Source organism: Mastigoproctus giganteus, chromosome 9 (assembly GCF_048544385.1).
Source record: "Mastigoproctus giganteus isolate SK-2022 chromosome 9, ASM4854438v1, whole genome shotgun sequence".
Classification (NCBI taxonomy): Eukaryota; Metazoa; Arthropoda; class Arachnida; order Uropygi; family Thelyphonidae; genus Mastigoproctus; species Mastigoproctus giganteus.
Window position 1 is genome coordinate 22,092,338 of NC_143583.1, and position 12,811 is coordinate 22,105,148.

General features: G+C 40.6%; 1 protein-coding gene across 1 annotated transcript in view; it reads right to left on the bottom strand.

Moving 5' to 3' along the window:
- The window catches only part of LOC150080085 (uncharacterized), a 190,026-nt gene that overhangs the window by 82,561 nt on the left and 94,654 nt on the right, over positions 1 to 12,811 (bottom strand). Inside the window, exon 7 of the mRNA XM_090381665.1 lies at positions 1,995 to 2,066. Within this exon, the coding sequence (XP_090237791.1) occupies positions 1,995 to 2,066 (72 nt within the window). The remainder of the gene's footprint in view (positions 1 to 1,994; positions 2,067 to 12,811) is intronic.

Sequence of the window (12,811 nt, forward strand, 5' to 3'; positions counted from 1 at the left end):
TCAACAATCCCAAATTTCATTAAACCACACCAATGGAAACCTGGCAATTCTTTCTTTCTTTTTTTTTTTTTTTCACACACATCATATAGGCTATCCACATATTATATGTAGCTGAAGCACTGCATATTATGTCTGTTGCCATACTCTGATTGGAAGAATGAATGAGCAATATGGGAGATGTGCAGAAATGAAATTTTCTCAGTTCATGCATAAAAAGTTGTTGTATTTTGCTTTTTTTTTTTTTTTTTTTTTTTGTTATCAGTTTATGAAACACATAAATATTGAATTATTACTTATTATATCAATCACAGCAGAAACATTAAATATTTCTGCATTAAATACGTTATATGTCAAGTGCTATTAAAATCCAGGAAGAAATAAGTAAACTGCATTAGGAAAGCACGGTTTATTTGACAGCATATTTATGGTTGTTTAATTTATAAAATCACAAAGCCTGAAATACATATTGCATTTCACATGCTGTTATTATAAAGTACTATAAAACTTGAAGTGAATATTACATTGGGAGGTATGTGCAGTGATATGAAAATCAATTAGTAACTAATTAGTAACATGATTAGTTAGCATTAGCATAGGCATGTTATGCAAGAAAGCAAGCTTATGCAACATCAGCCAAAAAAAAAAAAAAAAATTGCCATTTCACCCCTCCATTCGTTTCAAATACCTGTCCAGCTAAGCCTTAAATTTATTTAGACTATCAACGTCTACAACAAAGGATGAAAGTCTGTTCCACCAACCAACTACCCAGTGGCTAAATGCAAACTTCCGCACATCTATCCTACATCTGTCTTTCCTCAATTTGAATTTATGCCCTCTCAGGTGATTATTCTGAGCATGAGGAAGAATCCCATCAGCATTGAGCATGATCAAACCATTCAAGGCTTTATACACCTCTATCAGATCACCTTGCAGTTGCCTAGTCTCCAGACACTGTATTTGCAAAATTTAAGCCCTTCTTCATAAGAGCAACCCTTTGTTCCATTCACTAATCTTGCTGTCCTTCTCTGTACTCGTTCCAACAGCTCTACATCCTTCTTAAAATGAGGCCTCCAGATGTGTATACAGTACTCAAGATGTGGCCTGACCATTGCCTTATACAAGGGGGATAATCACCTCCTTATCCTTGCTAGAAAAATTCCTGTATATATCATTGACAAGACACCATGAGCTACTCTCGCAGACCGTCTGCACTGCTCAGACAACTTCATATCTGCCTGCACAATTACCCCCAGGTCTTTTTCGTTCTCTACCACTGTCAGAGTAGTACCACAGAGTTGATACGTTACTCTAGGGTTACTGCTTCCCATATGTAGTACTTTATATTTGTCAATGTTAAACTTCATTTGCCACCTCTCAGCCCATCTGCTCAACTTTTCTAGATCCTGTTGCAGCAGCGTACTATCATTAGTGTCCTTAACAACCCTGCCAACCACTTGTATCGTCTGCAGTTATTTACTTTTCAATTCTACAAGGTATTCAGAAAGTCACTATACACCTATGTAGAGACTCTCCGAACACCCTGTGTTAATCAGAGAAAAATAAAAATTTCAATTAATTTAAGAAATAAAAATCTAACACCTGAAATGTAATGAACTGAATACATTAATTTGTTTTGTCATTGGCAGTCTTCAGAGTGTGCAGAAAATATTACTTTTGTTCGCACCAACTTTTTTTTTCTTATTAAAATCTCCATCTTAAATATTTGTAAAATATTTTTTTCCCCATGCAAAACATTCAAAATCCAAAACATTCCCCATCAAAATAAAGGAATATCAATGCCAAGATCACTGATGGGTTATATCATTAATTTTTTTCTCAATTTTTGAAAAATACCAAGAAATTTTTAAGGTTCAGAAACTTTTAAGAAATCAGAAATCCTAGAGGGGTTATATTTGACAATTTTTGTAACATTGTACTGATTTTTATTTTCCATTTTATTCCACCAGCAATGGAATAACCCAAATGTTATTTACCTTTCGTTTCTTCTTAGCTCTTTCCTTCTGATCATAAGTATTCCATTCTTGAAAAGAAGCAAACTTTTTTAGCTGGAAAAAATTTTGGAATAATTATTTCACATTGCTCATAACAACAAACATTGAAATAATTCATTCTGATCATTATGTAGTACTCTTTTATATATTTATCTCATATTACATACATACCTTGACACACTATCTACCATAGATCCCAAAGTGCACAAAATTGCAAACAAACAACAAGCATCTTTAGAAATTGGAATTCTTACCATTTAACACGTATATGCCTTTCTTCCGAATGGCATTCAGGACCCCCAACCCAAATTAATAATACACAGTGCGGCAATTAAAAATGAGACTGAAGATAGAAAACAATAAAGGATCCTATGCATGAGTAAACCTTGGATCAAAAAGCAATTGAAACAACTGGTGGAAGGCAATGACTGGTGCAAGAGCGTTTGCTGATGCTATCGATCAGCAAACGCTCTCTGCTTGCAGCTACTTTTAACTAAGAGGTTAAAAGTAGCTGCAAGCAGAGGTGAAAGTGATTCTTGCATTCCTTCTATTAGAAGGAGCAATGGCCTGGAGGGCAGGGTGCTGGGGCTTTCAGGGACTGGTTGGAGTCACCATGAAACAAATAAATACATGGGCTGTGTTAGGGTATCTAAGAATAAGAATGGGTACATGCATACTTCACATATTTAGTTTTCTGAGCAGTGAAGATAGGCTGCCAGAGCAGGTCATGGGGTACTGTCAATGATATACAGGAATTTTCCTATTAGGGAAAAGATTATATCCCTTTGTATAAGGCAATGATCAGGCCATGCGTTGAGTACTGCGCACAGGTCTGGAGGCCCGATTTTAGGAAGGATGTAGAGTTGCTTGAGCAAGTACAGAAAAGGGGAACGAAAGGATCCCCTTACCAAGAAAGACAGATTAAGTTCTGTAAATTACAGCAGCTGGAAACTAGGTACATGCAAGGTGATCTGATTGAGGTGTATAAAGCTTTGAATGGGTTAAGCACATTCAATTCTGATGGGATTCTTCCACTTGCTCAGATTAAGAACCTGTGGAGGCATAAATTCAAATTGAGGATTGATTGATTGAGTTTTATTGGCACATCAGCAACTTAGGCTATAATGCACAAAAACCTTGTCATAAAAAAAGTAAAACTTTCAGTGACCTAATGAATTACGTCACTAAGTCGTAGGAGGAGTGTAGGAGAGAGTAGGAGTGTGCTATAGGCCTAATGACTCTGATGAGTATAATAAGATACTGTACAGGGAAATAGAATGGGCCAGTACATCAGAGAGTCTTATAATGGGGGATTTTAATTTCCCAGATATTGACTGGAATTTGTGGGTTGGTCACTCACACACTAGCAAGGCTTTTGTGGATTTACTGGATGATTGTTTTCTACACCAGCATGTTCGGGAGGCAAATAGAGGGAGTAATACTCTTGATCTGATTATCAGTAGTGATTCTTCATGCATTAGGAATCTGCAGATAAAGGAACCACTGGGTGGCAGTGATCACAGTGTGCTGAAGTGGGATTTACTCAAGGAGGTAACTACCATCAGAGGTAAAGGGAAGGGTTTTTGCTTTCATAAAGGCGACTATGATGGTCTGAGACAGTATTTAAATTCTATACAGTGGGACCAACTGATGATGTTACCAACAGCAAATTCAAAATGGGAAGCATTCAAGGAACTAATCTTGGAAGCTACCAGGCTTTACATACCAACCAAGAAATATTGTTCAAGGTTCAGGCCTAAATGGTTGTCAGATGAACTAATGAGACATATGGCAGAGAAGAAAAATGCATGGGATACATACAAATTAATGGGTGACATGGAAGCCTATGATAGATATAAGTTGGTCTGTAACCAAGTCACAAAGGAGATTAGGCAGGCAAAGGCAGATTATGAGAAATCCTTGGCAAAGGATACAAAGAAAAACAGAAAAGAGTTCTTTACCTATTTAAACTCAAGAAGGAAAGAGATGAATCAGATTGGTCCACTGGATGTTGATGGTTCAACAGTTGAGGATCCAGCTCAGGTGGCTAACAATCTAAACGAGTATTTTGCATCTGCATTCACGCATGAGCAGTTATTCAAGATGGGGAATGTCGTAGGTGAAGTAAACATTGGCAGTGAGCTAGATGATTTTCTAATAACTGAGAGGAAAGTGGAGGAGAAATTGTTGAGGTTAAACATAAAAAAAGGCACCCGGGGTGGATGGGATCTATCCAGTTATATTAAAGGAGGCAGCAAAGGAAGTAAGCAAACCCCTAGCCATAATTATGAGAGCTTCTTTGGACTCAGGGGAGGTACCCATAAACTGGAGATGTGCAAATGTAACCCCAATTCACAAAGGAGGATCAAAGGCTGACAAGTAATTATAGAACTGTTAGTTTAACTTCAGTTCCAGGAAAATTAATGGAGGCACTGGTTAAAGAAGCACTGCAGGATCATCTGGACAAGAATTCAGTTATAGCTCAGACACAGCATGGGTTTGTTAAGGGCAGGTCTTGTCTGACCAATTTGATTGGATACTATGATGTAGTCACAAAAGAACTGGATGCAGGGAATAACTTTGATATTATATATTTGGATCTTAGAAAGGCTTTTGATACTGTTGCACATGGAAGACTGCTGCACAAATTGGAGAAGTGTGGCATTGGAGGCAAATTGCTGCTATGGATAAAGGGATGGTTGAGTGGCAGAAGACAGAGAGTGGTAATCAATGGACACTGCTCAACATGGACTAATGTTATTAGTGGTTCCTCAAGGTTCAGTGTTGGGTCCATTGTTGTTTTCTGTATTTATAAATGATATTGATGATGGTGTATCAGGCTTAATGTCCAAGTTTGCAGACGATACAAAGGTTGGCAGGGTTGTTAAGGACACTACTGATACTATGCTGCTGCAACAGGATCTGGAAAGGTTGAGCCGATGGGCTGAGAGGTGGAAAATGAAGTTTAACATTGACAAATGTAAAGTACTACATATGGGAAACAGTAACCCCAGATCAACGTATCAACTCTGTGGTACTACGCTGACAGTGGTAGAGAATGAAAAGGACCTGGGGGTAATTGTGCAGGCAGATATGAAGTTCTCTGAGCAGTGCAAACAAGCTGCAAGAGTAGCTCATGGTGTCTTGTCAATGATATACAGGAATTTTTCTAGCAGGGACAGGGATGTGATTATTCCCTCGTATAAGGCATTGGTCAGGCCACACCTTGAGTACTGTATACAGGTCTGGAGGCCTCATTTCAAGAAGGATGTAGGGCTGCAGGAACGAGTACAGAGAAGGGCAACAAGATTAGTGAATGGAACAAAGGGTTGCTCTTACGAAGAAAGGCTTAAGTTTTGCAAATTACAGAGCCTGAAGACTAGGCATCGGCAAGGTGATCTGATAGAGGTGTATAAGGCTTTGAATGGCTTGAGCATGCTCAATGCCGATGGGATTCTTCCTCTTGCTCAGAATAATCACCTGAGAGAGCATAAATTCAAATTGAGGAAGGACCGATGTCGGATAGATGTGCGGAAATTTGCCTTTAGCCAGCGGGCAGTTGGTTTGTGGAATAGACTTCCATCGCTTGTTGTTGAAGTTGATAGCCTAAACAAATTTAAGGCTCAGCTGGACAGGTATTTCGAACGAATGGAGGGGTGAAATGGGAGTAGTGGTTGTTTTTTTTTTTTTTTTTTTGCTGATGCTGAATAAGCTTGCTTTCTTGCATCATATGCCTCTACTGATGCTAATGCTAAGTCAGGGTATAAAGTCAAGTATAAACTGTAAAAGACAAATATCAGAAAACAAGTAACAATAATAAATCTGAAAATAATAAGATTTTTTAAATATGAGTAAAAAGGTTTACTGATTTTAGGAAGCTAAAAATTGCAGACACATGGTCATTGTCGGATAAAATCTGACTGAGTGTATATGGCTCAGTCAGATGGTTAAAAGCACTAAAACGAGCATTTCTAAAACTGGTACAGTCACATAAAATATGTTGAACGGATAAAATGGTGTCGCACTGCTCGCACATAGGAGGGTCATCAGCCCTCAGCAAAAAGGAGTGTGTAACATGACAGTGTCCTATGCAGAGCCGAGCAAGAACAACTTCCTCTTTGCGATATCTGCGTAAGCTGGACCGCCAAGGATGGATCACAGGCTTAATTTGACATAGTTTGTTTGTAGTAATCAGAGTAGTACCACAGAGTTGATACGTTACTCTAGGGTTACTGCTTCCCATATGTAGTACTTTATATTTGTCAATGTTAAACTTCATTTGCCACCTCTCAGCCCATCTGCTCAACTTTTCTAGATCCTGTTGCGAATCTTGCCACTGAGATTGTAAATTATTACGGATCGCTTGCCTGTAGTCTGTATAGGGGACTAACAGGTCAAGATTATCCGTCAGGGCTGCCGATTTGGCTGCGGTGTCAGCCAAATCATTTCCTCTAATCCCGATGTGACTTGGGATCCAGCAGAAGCGGATATCGAATCCACTTACATAGAGGCTGTATATTATCTGCTGAATTCGGGACAGGGTTGGATGATTAGTGTGTGACATCGCTGATAAAGCCTGTAGTGCACTCATTGAATCGGCATATATAATACACCGTTGGTAATGGTGTTTTCTTATGTGATCTAGAGCTAACTCTATGGCATGCAGCTCTGCAGTGTAAATGCTGCAGTCAACGGGTATCTGCTCTGATATGGTATTATTTGGAAAGACAGCAGCAGATCCCACATACGATTCTGACTTCGAGCAGTCTGTGTAAACTGGCAAGAAGTCAATGTTCTGCACGGTGTTGTGAATAGAGCTGAAGGTAGACAGAAACTGGAGTATTAGACTTCATCGCAATCTTGAGCGAGAAGTCACATGCTGGTGTTTGTGCATGCCAGGGTGGAAGGGGCTCCTTTGGTAATCGAGCAACCTTGTCTACCGAGATGTTAAGTTCATTGAGTAGCTCTTGAACACGAATGCCGAATGGGCGATTGGCGGTCCGTCGTGTGTTATACAGATTTTTCCCATCGTGGCTCGAAAACGGATCTCCACGTGGGATGGTTCGGCAGGGACTTCAGCTTGAAGGCATATTGTAGAGACAACTGCATTCGTCGAAGCGACAAGGATGGTTCATTTGCTTCGACATACAGACTTTGGACAGGTGATGTTCTGAATGCACCAGTAGCGATACGAATGGCTTGGTGATGGATGGGGTCAAGCCAACAAACAGCACTATTTCTGGCAGATGCATACACCTGAGACCCATAATCTAATTTTGAGCGTACAAGTGCATGGTATAGACGTAGTAGAGTGCATCGGTCTGCACCCCAAGAGGTAGAAGAGAGAGAGCGGAGGATGTTAAGCCCTCTTGTACACTTTGTACGTAGCTGACGAATGTGTTGAACAAATGTCAACTTTTTGTCAAAAATGAGTCCCAGGAATTTCGCCTCTGATACAACTGGAATGGTGCTTTGTCCAAGTCTTAATTCAGGCTCGGGGTGGAGGTTACGTTTGTGACAAAAATGGATGCAAACTGTCTTCTCCGGTGAGAACCTGAAACCATTGGTCATGGCCCAGGTGTTAAGACGGTCAATAGCTTGTTGCAGTTGTCTCTCAATAACCCTCATATTGCATGATTGAGAGAATATGCTGAAGTCATCGACATAGAGTGCACTGTTTATAGTTGGAGGAAGTTGTTCAGAAATAGAATTTATTTTAATGGCAAAAAAGCGTAACACTTAAGACAGATCCTTGTGGTATCCCCTCCTCTTGGCAAAAAGGCCGCGGTGAGCATGTGACTTCCTACACTAACTTGGAAATAACGGCAGGATAAAAAATTTTTTAATAAAAATGGGAAGGTGGCCTCTCAGACCGAGGTTGTAAAGGTCTTTTAAAATACCAAATCTCCAAGTTGTGTCGTACGCTTTTTCCATGTCAAAGAAAATGGACACCAAGTGTTCTCTTTTTAGGAAAGCATCTCGGATAGATGTTTCTCGTCTAATTAAGTCCAGTGTGGACCTGTTTCTTCGGAAGCCACACTGAAAGCGGGAGAGAAGGTCGTTCAATTCTAAATACCATAAGAGACGAGCATTGACCATTGTCTCCAATATTTTGCACAGACAGCTGGTCAGAGCAATAGTACGATAGTTTTTTGGACATTTAGGATCCTTTCCTGGCTTAGCAAAAGCAAGAATAGTTGCCTTGCACCAGGGATCCAGAAAGTGCTCTTCAAGGAAGATTCTGTTGTACAGGAAGAGCAAACAGTCCATGGATTCTGGTGAAAGATGTTTGATCATTTCATAATGGATGTTGTCTGGTCCAACAGCGGTAGCCTTTGTACGGGCGAGTGCTGTTTTCAGCTCTTGGATATTAAATGGCCCATTGTATGGGTCGGAACCCTTCGATGTGAATTTAAGGGCCTGTTTTTCAGTGTTGCACTTTAAGACCAGAAACTCTGGGGAGTAAGATGATGTTGCAGAGATGTTAGAAAATGTTTCCCCAAGAGCATTGGCTATTGCAGTAGAGTCTGCAATAGTACATCCATTATATTCAAGGACCAATGAGAGGTGTGCTGTGTATTTTCCCTTCATTTTCCAGATTTTTTCCCAGACCACCTTAGTACTAGTGGACTGAGTAATTGATGAAGTAAAATGGATCCACGATTCCTTTTGACTCTGACAGCGGATGTAGCGTGCTTTGGCTCGTGCGCGTTTAAAGGTTATAAGGTGCATCTATATTGCTGCTGTGCATTGTGAATTCCACCAAGGTTTGGGAAATGGTGGAAACCGGGCAGATGTTTTTGGAACAGCATTTCCAGCTGCTTGGACGATTATTTCTGTAATGTACGTTACTGCATCACTGATAGGCTCCTGACTGACGGTACTGAGGTCAAAATTTGCCTGATGTTGGAAGGCAGACCAGTCAGCCTGATCAATCTTCCACCGTGGTAACCTGAAAGGAAGACACGGCCTCGCACCGTATAACGGGGTTATCACAGGGAAGTGATCACTTCTGTATGGGTTCTCCTCCACTTCCCAAGTGAGTGAAGGGAGTAGAGAAGGGGAGCAGATAGAGAGATCAATGGCAGAAAACGTATGGGTAGGCATGTGGAAGAAGGTATTTGTTCCAATATTTAGAAGTATTTAGGGTAGTGCTAACATTGATGTTAGCACTACCCCACAGGGTGTTATGTCCATTAAAATCCCCAAAAAGTAAGAAAGAGGGAGGCAACTGCGTTACAGGATCATCAAGGTCTTCCTGGGAGATGTCAGTCCCAGGTGGCAAATAAATAGAGCAGACCGTTAATAAAAATCCCACCGTAAAGCGAATTGTAACGCTTCTATGCTAGTTGTAATTAGCAAGGGCTGAACTGGGGTCCGGTTGCCCACAAGGATAGCCACTCCTCCATAGGTAAGTCTCCTGCAAGCAAAAGCAAACTGGCTCTTGCTTTTGCAGGAGGGCCTTTATGTCATCAGTATTTCGCCGGAATCCATGACAATTCCACTGTAGGAATTTAGGCATTATTTTGGCTTGGTGGGTCCATCAGGCGGCTTCCGAGTTGCTGAGGGCTTACTTTTATCAGCCTTGGGTTTATCTCTTTTGGTCCGGTGTCCATTTCCTCCTCCACGAAGAGTTCCAAGACTGATTTGTCTGTTACCTCCTTGTCCTCTACATCCATTGTTTCTGTTATTATTGGTTGCTCTTTTTTACCACTTGGTTTTGGTAGTGGTGGAGCACTAGGAGGTGCAGATATAGGAGTAGCAGCTGACTGCGTTTTTTTGGTGGGCTTTTGTGAATTTAATAAATAGCGTGCAATCGGCGTGAATGACTCTCTTGGTGGTACAGTCATCTCTGTTTGTGCACCGATAGTGCACTTTGCAGAAACCTTCTGAGCATATGAAGGCTTCCCGCTATTTATTGGTTGTATGCGTTTTCTAGCCTCTGGGTAGGAGATGTTTAGCTCTGTTTTTAATTTTTGTATCTCCTTTTCGTCCTTCCACCGCTGGCATGCTCGAGAGTATGTAGGGTGCTCTCCTTGGCAGTTAATACAATTAGGCTTAGTAGCTAAGCTCTTAAGCTGCTCTCTTGATCTTTAGCACCACATCGAGCACAGGCAGGGTTACCATGACAAGCTGTTTGTGAGTGGCCGTACTTTTGACATTTAAAACACGTCAGTGGGTTTGGAACGTAATTCCTCACTGGGCAGTTTAAGTACCCTGCCTTGATGGAACTTGGAGGCTGTGGGGTATTGAATGTTAGGATTAGATTCCCATCCTTACGCATGGATATTCGCTTGACAGCTGTTATTCCTTGTTCTTTTAATTCAGAGCAGATCTCTTCTTCAGAAACGTGAAGAAGATCCCTCTCTGATATGACACCTTGTGAAGAGTTCAAAGTTTTGTGAGGGGTTACGATGATGGGTATTCCCCCTATAGATGTGGCTTTCAAAATTTTTTCTGTTTGATTTGTATTTGATGCTTCAATTAGAATATCTCCAGAACGCAGCCGTTTTACGGATTTGAGTGAACTTGCCATCCCTTCTAATCCTTTCTGGATAAAGAAAGGTGACATTTTCACTATTGACTGCTCTCCGGTGGAACGGAGAATGAGGAAAAGAGGTTCACAGATGGCGTTTTCTCCTCAGTTCTAGCTCTTTTAGCAGAATTGCTCTCACTTTCATCCGACGATCGATTAGGTAGGGACCTTGTTGGGGCCCCAGAAGAAATAGAATTTAAATTACTCATATGAATAAGATAAAAATTTCAGATGCCCTAAGTACCTCACCCACCACGGAGCCCTACGAGGGGACGCCCACTCGTGAACTAGCAGGTACTGCGTACACAAATGGGATGCCAAGTTAGCTTAGAGGCACCATACCCACATTTCCAATAAGCCTTGATCCCATCCCAGGACCAAAGGGAGGGAGACTTATTGGAACACAGTTGACCCTAGCAGTAAGAACCAACCCCCGACTGATCCCAGTCGGGCCGGTCCGGGACCACCCGCCTTGTCGAAGCAGGGGCCAAAGTGGTGTATTAAGGCTGGGCCCCTCAACCACCAGGATTCCCCCCCCTTTCCGAAATCCACAGGTCGCGGCACACGCCAGATTCCAAAGATGTAACCCTGGAACCAAGGTATGGGCATTAGATCCCAGTGATGCTAGTCTGGAAGTCCAGCAGCGTCACTGGGTGGTCCCCTCACCACGTATAGGTGCCATGTTAAGGGGTCAAATTGAGGAAAGACAGTTGTAGAATTAATATGCAGATATTAGCCAGCAGGTAGTTGATTGCTGGAACAAACTTCCATGTGTTGTGTTTTTGTTGTTGTGGAAGTTGATAAGCTTAAATAAATATTCATAATAACTGCACAATCCTATACCAACTGTTATTAAATAAAATAAATAGTGTTGTGTACTATAGTGTTGAAAAGGAGGTAGATGCCTCTGAAAGCTATGGTGTTTTAGCACTTAATATCCTGTGTTTTATCTACATTGTTTATTGTAATTTATTCATTGAAGTTTAAAATTTCATATTTTATTGTACAGACAGTTACCTTTTTATCAGTTTTATCCGGTGTAATTATACCATTCTATTTATTTAATTTATTTGTATCATTATTATTTTAATATAACACAATGCTATTTAATATGAATATTTCCAACCTCAGAGGTCTATTTGAAGAGATTAAATAAATTCAAGGAGGAACTGGGAAAGCTTTTAGAGCGAATGGATGTGTGAAATTGGTGGTTTTTTTTTTTTTTTTTTTTTTGGCTGATGCTACATACACTTGCTTTTTTGCATCACATGCCCTCTACTACTACTACTATACTGTTCAATGTTCTTGTCACAGCTCTGAATGGTGTTGATGTTATAAAAATAACAGCCTTAAACTTTAGGCGCAAAAAGAAGTTGCACGGTGCTAAGTCTGTTGAATACGATGGATCCAACAGTATGCAGATTTTTTTTTTTTTTTGGTAGCCAAAAACTTCTGAATAATGAGAGCCTTGTGGCTTGGTGCATTGCCTTGCAAGAGGAATCAACTGCCATTTCCTCCACACGGCAGATTCTGTGCAATGAACATTTCAAAATGTCCAGATAGTGGGTAGCATTAACACTTTGACCATTGGACATTAACTCTTTGTGTACAATTCCCTTATATTGTAGAAAGGGATGAGCATGTTTTTGATTTTTAACCTTTTTGACAAACTTTTGGCTTTGAGAGAGTTTGCCAACTTCCACTTCACACTTGTCACTCATTGTGAGGGTCGTACCGAAAACACCCATAATGATCAATTTCAGGAAGTTGGATTTGCTTTCAGTAGCCTCAATTGTTCTCTGCAGTGTTCAACGTCGTCCACCTGCTGTTGACTATCTGTTAACGAATGAACAAATCATGCACAGACCTTAGTTTTCGTCAAATCATGAGTTATTATTTGTTTCCTTATTAATGCACAAATCTTCTAAAATCATTCAGAGTGTTCTATATTGGTCATTGGTAATGATTTCCAGCATTTTTTCAATTAACTCTGGCATTCGAATCACTTTTGTTGGGCCCAGATGTTTCTTATTGTCCAGTGATTCTCTTCCATGGGTGTAATGTTTATGCCACTCAAACACAGGTGGGCAAGACTGACAATTCTCGCCAAACACTTGCTTCATCATTTGAAATGTTTCCATGACACTTTTTCCTAGTCAAATGCAAAACTCTATGTTTGTTCTTTGTTCCACTGTCCCTCCACAACACACAGACACAGGAGATATGTGCAGTTCAGCTCACACTACGTTCTAAATTGGGGGCA